The sequence below is a fragment of the Chanodichthys erythropterus genome, chromosome 5, assembly GCF_024489055.1.
Source record: "Chanodichthys erythropterus isolate Z2021 chromosome 5, ASM2448905v1, whole genome shotgun sequence".
NCBI lineage: Eukaryota > Metazoa > Chordata > Actinopteri > Cypriniformes > Xenocyprididae > Chanodichthys > Chanodichthys erythropterus.
This window is the reverse complement of record NC_090225.1, coordinates 29169678-29179149: the sequence shown is the minus strand read 5'-3', so window position 1 is coordinate 29179149 and position 9472 is coordinate 29169678. Positions and strand designations below refer to the sequence as shown.

Sequence of the window (9472 nt, the reverse complement as noted above, 5' to 3'; positions counted from 1 at the left end):
AAAATTGTGGGTAGGCTGTGCCTCCCTTAACGAGCCGCCACTGCGATTTATTCATCTTCAAGTTATTCATCTCTGTTGAACACAAAAGAAGATATTTTGAAGAATGTCTGTAACCAAACAGTTGATGAACCCCAATGACATCCGTAGTATTCTCTGAATAGACAGCTTGTAAACAATGTCACATGATGTTACATTCATGCCATTCACTGACCATAAACTCAATTACTATCTAGAACAATGAACTCTAAAGAGGAGCATTTTGCAAAACATATGCACTATTTTACATGTTCATTATATTTTTACTCTTATTAAAATGCCACTGTAGCCTACCTGATATACAAATGATTCAATATTGATTAGAATTGAATTTAGATCAGAATTGATTGAAGCTTAGGAATTGAAATCAAATTGTGAAAACTCTTATTAAAACACAGTACCTTTTATTGTACCAAGCAGCCTAAACATTGTAACATGTTGTCAGTAAGCCTAATGTTTGAAAATCACAATCCACTTCTTGAGATGCAGTGTTTTTGTGTTTGTCACACACCCTGCACCCCAATATGAATAATTCTCACTCTAAACTGAACTTCAAAGTTGGCAGCCTATACTGTGAAATCATACTGTAACTGTGAGAAGCTTTTTAAAGGCTGCTACACTCTTTTAAAAATAGGCTCAAAAAGGCGGTTTTCACAGCAGTGCCACAGAATAACCATTTTTGTTCTCCAAAGATCCTGTAATGTTGACATGCATTTTCTGTAAAGCTGTTTTGAAACAATATGTATTTTGGAAAGCGCTATACAAATAAATGTAAATTGAATCCTTTCAGCAAATAGTTCTTAAAAGGAACTTTGGTGTGAAGAACAAAATCTAGAACCTTTTTCCACTATAAAGAACATTTGGAAATGGAAATGTTCCATTGATGTTAAAGGCTCTTCAACCATAGATGACAATAAAAAACCTTTATTTTTAAGAGTGTATATGATGTCTGAGTGTTCACTGCCTTGCAAACACTAATGAACTCGCTTACAGTGAAATCTGAGAGCAGGGCCTGAGACCTTGATCATTTCCTGACCATTTAACACGGAGGCCATGGAACTGAATTTAGCTCCACTTAATACTCCATTTTAGATGAGATAAAGGACATGAAACTGTCCAAAGCGACACTGAATGCACAGCAGGTGTCTTTTATCTGTTCATGCTGACCTGACAAATTTAAATAGTTGTTACATGAGATGGAAACACATAATCCACTTGAGATCAGAGTGATTAATTTAAGGTCAGATTTTAGTTTAATTGTTGGTTACCGCTTACAGTATATAAATGTAGCCAGATGCTCAGATCTGAACACATCTAACAGCCTGCTGAGCAACAGGGACACCTGTCAAGTAAGTCCAATACATATTTAATGCAGTAATATTTTTTTGCTTGGGAATGCTTCAATGGGGCTTCGAGGTAATTTAAATTGCTTTCCTTCCTTTCCTTCCACAGGATGTTAGTTGTTCGAAACAACATCCTCCTTCTCTTATTCTGTCTAGTTGTTCTGCTAGTCTTTGCTCAAAGCTCTTTTCTTCCACCATGTGAGCCAGTTAATGAGACTGTCGCGGTGGAAAAAGAGGGCTGTCCAAAATGTCTGGTGTTTCAGACCACCATCTGCAGTGGCCACTGCCTAACAAAGGTGCGTACTTCCGTTTTATTTGCATGGAAACAATTTTTAGTTTGCATTGATATTATTATACAAGCATCAATATTTCCTGTGGTGACATAAAACAGTTTTTTATCTTGCTTCTAGGAGCCTGTATACAAGAGCCCATTTTCTACTGTCTATCAACATGTGTGCACTTACCGGGACGTCCGCTACGAGACAGTCCGCTTGCCAGACTGTCCTCCCGGGGTGGACCCCCATATCACCTACCCGGTGGCTCTCAGCTGCGACTGCAGCCTCTGCACCATGGACACATCCGACTGTACCATCGAAAGCCTGCAGCCCGATTACTGCATGTCTCAGAGGGAGGATTTCCCTGTGTACTAGCCTACAGGAGTACTGTCCTGTCACCAAACCACAGAGTACACAAACTCTGCCCACTTTAAATCTGATAAATGTCACATAGATGTATATCAATAAAAAAAAAAAGTACATACTTCATACTTCATTTTCTATGCTAAAGTCTAACCATTTTTATTCTGCCTCATCTAAATGAGCAGATGGCATGGATATTAAGACTAAATGGGTGTAAGTTATTATTGGAAAATCATCAGTCAATGACCAGAAAGAAGAACAGGTTGGGTTTAAATGATACACACATGTACAATAGGAAGAAAATCCTGCAAATGAACTATTGACTGAAGCTTGATAAATAAAGTCTGTGTCTTTGACTCTACCCTGCACCTCTTTTGCACTTGAAATATAAAGCGACACAAAATAAATTGAAACCATACAAAGAAAGGCCTATGCATTCTGCTGGTGAAAGGCATTGCTCTCCGTTGAAGGCCATTCAGAAGTGATATGCTGCAACATAAAACTGAATAACACAGTTTAATAGGTGTTTTACCAGTAAGCATGAAAGCATGAAATGAATCTTTTTCATCATCTGAGACACTTTAAATAAAAGTGTCTGCTAAGTGAATAGCCTAAATGAATCAAACATCAGATCTGGTACTTATTTCCCCCAAGCACACCAGATTTCCTATGAAACGAGCAAAATGATGCTATAGGGGAGTCTGTAGCTCAAAGTACATGGGGAAAGATGCAGCAGCAAAGACTGGTGGACTGCGGCAATAATGTTTTCTAGCCAGAAGATGGCAGGAAAGATCAATATTGGGAAAATTGGTAAGAAATTTTAAGTAAACATGCCCTCTCACATTAATTCATGCAGTCATTTAGAGAATTAACATTGTGTTTGCCTTGTGGAAATATTGTTATGCTATTCAATGAAATCTTAATACAGCAATTATGTTGTGATGGCATTACAGTTAGTTAAAGGTACAGTAGCAGTTTACCATGAGCAATGACTGATCTGCCTTCTAAGGAACAGAACCTCATTAGTGACTGATTTGAAACTCTCTTGTACGAATAGAGCTCCTCATGTGAAGCGCTCAAGAGAATAGCATTGGGTGTTGGCGTATTGATAAGCTAGCATGATATTCTATACATAAACACATAGCATACACAAATATAGGTAACAATCTAATAGTGAATTAAAGGGTTAGTTCACCCAAAAATGAAATTTCTGTCATAAATTACTCGTTCCACACCCTTAAGACCGTTGTTCATCTTCAGAACACAAATTAAGATATTTTTGATGAAATCTGAGGGTATCATAGGCAGCAATGACATTGCACCTATTGAGGTCTAGAAAGGTAGCCTACTAAAACACTTTTTACACTTATGCGAGGGTCAACGTACAGCACACATGATGCAAATTTTGTCATTAGAAGATGTGATAACTGTGCAGGTAATTAGTAGGGATGGGCATTTTTCCAAAATATTGTATTCGAATATTTGGGCTCGTAAAAAACGAATATTCGAATATTCGTTATAAAATATTCAAAAAAGAAGGATGTTATTTTTTTTTTATTCATCAAGATTTTGTAACCTGAACAAGCTTACAATTAGGCAATATGCAAAACAAGCTTACCTTATATCTTAAGCTTTTCTTTTAGTTCAAAGCATTAAACAATATGTGTAAACAAAAAATATATACTATATATAAAGAACAAAAACATTTAAGCTCAAGCAGCGCAAACGGGAAAAACGCTTATAAAGCAGACAGCGGCAGTAATCGTACAAAACGTTCATTGCGTCAGTAACTGTAACGGAGGCGGGACTCAGGTAGGGATCCAAATGCAAAGCTTTATTTACAGTGAGCGTAGTCATACAGGCAGGGTCAAACGGGAGTAAACGGGAACAACAAGGAACAGGCAGAATCGTAGTCAGGGTGCAGGCAATGGTCAGGACAGGCAGCAACGGGTCAACAAACAGGAGACAGGCAGGAACGGTAACACAGGACAGGCAGACAGGAAATAACGCTTGGAAATGCAACACTTGGGAAAACAAGACCTAGCAACAAGGTGGTGTGTGTGTGAGTGTTTTATAGTCCATGTAATGTGCTGCAGGTGTATGTGGCTGATGATGACTGGCAAAGAGGATGATGGGAACTGTAGTCCGGAACTTGACAGGATTCATGACAGAATGTCCCCCTCCCGGAAGGCGCGTCCTCGCGCCCCGTGGAGATGGCACAACTGGGGAGGGGGGGGGGTTGCCCTGGAGACCTACAGGCAGGAGATACTGGATGTGCAGGCGGGTACGGAGGTCTCCAGGGCAGGTCCAGGAACTCAGGCAGCCATAGTGGGTCGGCGGCCTCGGCCGGTCAGGTGCCACGGGCGGCCACGGCGGGTCAGGAGCCTCGGGCAGCCACGGCGGGTCAGATGGCCTGGGCAGCCACGGCAGATCGGGTGGCTTGGGCAGCCACGGCAGGTTAGGCGGCTTGGGCAGCCGCAACAATGAGTCCATAAATGGCCCTAGTAGTTCAAAGTCTGAAAACGGCAGTGTCCAGGCAAGGTCCCCACCCACAAGCTCCCCACCCTCAGGTATACTGCCCCCCCCCAAAAAGTTCTTGGGGATTTCAGCGGGGTCCGTAACGGGCTCGTGGGCAAGGAGTTCGGGTGGCGCCGGCAGCAGGGCAGACGTATTAGGGAGAGCGGGCAGCTCGGTGACGACCTCCGTGTCTGTATCAGGGAGAGCGGGCAGCTCTGGGACGGCAGCGGGCTCGTACTGCTCTGGGACGGCAGCGAGCTCGGGCTGGCATACAGTTTCAAAGTCAATTGCGCTCAAGTGCATCCTCCACGCACGCAGGACAGCCAGAACATAAAAAGTGAAAACAGCCCTCTTGGCCATTGCAGGACTAACAAGGAGAGTGGGCTCTGGAGCGGACTCACTGGCTGGAGCGGACTCAATGGCTGGAACAACCCCTGCATCCTTGAGCACCGCAGGGGCGGCCATCTTGCCCGTGGGCACTGGCAAAGCAGCCATTTCGTCCATCGCGTCCAGGGTGCTTAAGTCCACTGCAATCGGCGAACAAGAGTCCATAGCAACCGGCGAGCTTGAGAGCGTTGAAACCGGCGAGCTTGAGAGCGTTGAAACCGGCGAGCTTTGAGAGCGTTGAAACCGGCAGGTTTGAGAGCGAAGCGGCCGGCTGGCTTGAGAGCGAAGCGGCCGGCTGGCTTGAGAGCGAAGCGGCCACCAGGTTTGAGAGCGAAGCGGCCACCGGGCTTGAGAGCGAAGCGGCCACCGGGCTTGAGAGTGAAGTGGCCGGCGGAGACTTGGGGATGCCAGCTGCTCGGACTGAAATCAACGGTGGATCGGTCACACTGGAACGCAACCCTCTCCGCTCCCGGACTGATCTAGAGACCTGACGTGACTCTGGGCGATCAGCGGCGACGTGACTTTGCTCTGGGCGATCAGCGAAGGCGTGACGTTGCTCTGGGCGATCAGCGAAGGCGTGACGGTGCTCTGGGCGATCAGCGGCGACGTGACATTGCTCTGGGCGATCAACGAAGGCGTCACGTTGCTCTAGGTGATCAGCGAAGACGTGACTTGACTCTGGGCGATCAGCGGGGGTATGAACTGGCGTTGTTGTTGTTGTAGACGCCATCTTGTGAATGTCCTCTTTAGCGGCAGCCATTATGTGATGCAACGTGGTGTCGTGTTCCTCCGCGACACCCACGGTAAAACTAGAGCCACTCAGCTGCAATGCGAGGACAATGTATTGCTCCAACGACCCCTCAGGCTGATGCAATGGCATGACGGAACTGAGCAGGTCAGATAGTCCACCGCGGAAGAATATCATGAGGCACACCTTATTAAAACAAGTTAACGGTGCCAGTTCTATAAAGTCCATGACATACTCCTCAATGGTTCTCTCTCCTTGACGGAGACACATTAATTGAGCAGACGGATTCATGATAGCTGAGACTGGAACACTCACCAAGCTGCTGGATCTGAGGATGGCTAGGTCTTCTGTAACGGAGGCGGGACTCAGGTAGGGATCCAAATGCAAAGCTTTATTTACAGTGAGCGTAGTCATACAGGCAGGGTCAAACGGGAGTAAACGGGAACAACAAGGAACAGGCAGAATCGTAGTCAGGGTGCAGGCAATGGTCAGGACAGGCAGCAACGGGTCAACAAACAGGAGACAGGCAGGAACGGTAACACAGGACAGGCAGACAGGAAATAACGCTTGGAAATGCAACACTTGGGAAAACAAGACCTAGCAACAAGGTGGTGTGTGTGTGAGTGTTTTATAGTCCATGTAATGTGCTGCAGGTGTATGTGGCTGATGATGACTGGCAAAGAGGATGATGGGAACTGTAGTCCGGAACTTGACAGGATTCATGACAGTAACGTTATATGGTATGGTTATCATTTTCATATTGTTTCACATGTTCATGTTGAGAAAAACAATAATATCCACATGCTCGGGTGAGAAAACGAGCCGCAACAGACAAGATAATGATAATACGTAACGGTATGCTAAGCTAAGTTTCTAACAGCAGAACTTTGCGATTTCTGTTCGTAAATATGTCTCCCTCGACGAAACTTAAAGGAAGCATATGTCTCAAAATCATTTTGCTATCAAATAAGTTCTTATAGGCTCATTTGGGTTACAGCTGCACTTACCTGTCGTGAATGCAATGGGTTAATGGACAGCTGTCTTTCCTCATTGGACGGGTGTTTAAATTTCATGTGCTTTCTCATTATGGTGCTGATGTTATGATAACTCTGTTTCAATAATTAATTTGATCAAAAGTAATTCAATTGTGTAAGATCATTTTCATCCAAGTAATTACAAACTTCGCGAGACAGACGACAACATTATGTGACTAATAAAATGAACTTGTTAAACACGCTCCACAGCGCCACCCGGTGCATTACGTTATAACTGCGAGTTGTAGTGCTCAGGATTTATCATGGATTCACTGCCTTTATGGCCAGCAAAGCACCACAGTAAAATTCAAATAGCATTTTAATTACAGGTCGAATATTCGACTATTTGTGCACACCCCTAGTAATTAGTTTATTTTTGTAGTAATTAATTTATTCACAAGGTGGCAACCGTGCCCTAGGGCGTTGATTCACAAGGTAGTCAAAGAAAAACTGCATAAACAGAACAGACGGGAACACATGCAAGCTACAGCGACAATGGAGGCCTACATAGACGAGAGATTGTGTGAAGAGGTTAGAAAGTACCCTCATTTGTACAACTCTAGCATGAAAGAATACAAAGGTATTTACGTGGGTTGTAACTCACGGCGAGTTGTGTACGAGTCAAATGAAGTATACTTTGCAAAGCTGTGCATTCTACTGTGAGAGAAATTTCATTTTTTCAATTTCAAAATTTCAAAGATCAAAGTGCAGATAAATGGAGTGATTCTGAACTGCCTGAAGTGAGTCGTCAGTAATTCGAGTCTCACTTCCTGTTTCATACCTACGTAACAATTTAATAATCTTCATTGGCTGTCCATGAATAACTTCTACTTTGACCCTCAAACATTGTAGTTGTATTTGAGACTGGAAGAGTTTGGTTCGTGTTGTTGGCCTGTCAAGAAGACACTGTTTTCTGCTCTGTGAAAGCAAATCCATTTTGATGCACTTCCAAAGGATGAGGACTCGCGCTGGAATTGATACAGTAAAATCAACGCCATCGTTACTGTTCATATCACTGTGTATCAAGTGCTGAGGAACTGAAATTCAGATATGGTAATGTGTGTTTAGTTTCCACCACAAGCTGTAAGCGGTCGACCAATCACAACAGACTAGGCCATCTGACCAATCAGAGCAGAGCTGAATCTTTGAGCAAACCATTTCTGACACTGTGAGAGAAATGGCTGATGCTACAATGGATATGATGAGAAAATTAAAGTGTTTTTGACCTTAATGCATGTAAACCTATTGTAGGAGACCTTAAAAACAAAATTAGTAACCTTTAAAATAGCATAATAGGGCACTTTAAGTAGCTATATTTTGAGGTTTACATATTTAAGAATGAAGAGAGAATTTTAGCCAATGAAACTGATGTATTGTCAAGCTGATCCTTATTGTTTTGCAGCCTATACTGCCCTGACAATACATACCTGTTAATTACAACTGTGGTGTGCTTCACAAATGAGCTTATAATGAATCATTTTGGGATCATGAGGGAAATTACTTTAATATTATAACAAATGCTTTCCGTATTATTCACTAATCATTACCCAGGGGCAGAACGTCAATTATTCCGTTTCTCTCCTTCTCAGCAAGAAATTCTTCTTGCAGACAATCTGCATATCCAATTCCCAACACATGCTCGTGTGAAAAAATATCCCATGAGCCAATGCATCTTTGAATTTCTCTGAAGCATTAACATTTCAATATCCACATACAAGCCTGCAGCTTCCCTGAGTCATAAATAATATCTAAACTAGATTTAAAGAAATTCAGCCAAAACAGTTCATCATTCCCTAATACTCATGTCATTTTACTACTGTATTATTTACAGTATTTTGTGAGATGAAAATGAGAATGTCTGCGCTTTGGACTTTCTGTACAAGGAAAGTGGAAGGCATTAGATCTCAAATGTCATTATGTTGAAATTAAAAAATATGCCCACCAGTTTGGATGTCACTATCACCAAACCTCATGTTACTCATGTGACCAACTGTGTTGTGAAAAGTTTAACAATCATGACTACAAATGAGATCTGAAACACAAACTTTGTAAGGTACTTTTTTTTCCCTTTCTCTGACAAAATAAATGACCATCCACTTCCCATTTATGGAAAACAAGGCTTAACATCTCAATTTATATACACAAAATTTCTGTGAGAACTATTACACAGTTATAATAGTACAACGTTTATATATAGTTGCTTGCAATTCTTTAATACTCACTGAAGAGAAAGCGCCTGTTTTAAGTGTCCCCTAGTACATGGGATACCCTTTGTGGATGGCTTCAAATCGGAGGCTATTTCAGGCACTCTGAAAACAGTGAATGAATCAATCTGCGGATACAGTGTGGGTGAAAGCGAGCTAATCTGAGGTGAGTAGGTGTCTGAGTTGGAAGAGGGATGTTCAGGAACTAATGCTTCACGCTTGTGTGAATATTTCACATTTCACATTCATAGATTTTCAGATGGGAATATCTAGGCAGCAGAATGTGCCATCAGGAAGCACATAAGTGCATGGTCTATATATAATATTCATGAATGGTATAACTGATATTATGGCTGCTACAATCAACAATCTGTTAGAAGTGTAAACAAAGTTTAACCTTTCCAAACCAAAGGCACATCCATTCGTTATGGGTCATAAAAGTGGTCAATATACTTTGTTGGTCATCTGCATCTAAAAAAAAAAAAAGAAGAATTCATTTGGATGTTGATGAAAGCAACTAAAATAAAAACATGTACATTAAGCCACATACTGTACATATACTATA

General features: G+C 42.3%; 1 protein-coding gene across 1 annotated transcript; it reads left to right on the top strand.

Annotated features, from left to right (window-relative positions):
• The first annotated feature begins 1374 nt into the window (after window positions 1-1374).
• Window positions 1375-2029, top strand: lhb (luteinizing hormone subunit beta). The gene is made up of 3 exons (XM_067385442.1): window positions 1375-1385; window positions 1489-1675; window positions 1790-2029. Exons 2-3 carry the CDS (start codon window positions 1490-1492, stop codon window positions 2027-2029), a joined length of 426 nt encoding a protein of 141 aa, XP_067241543.1. The 5' UTR covers window positions 1375-1385; window position 1489.
• The last annotated feature ends 7443 nt before the right edge of the window (window positions 2030-9472 follow it).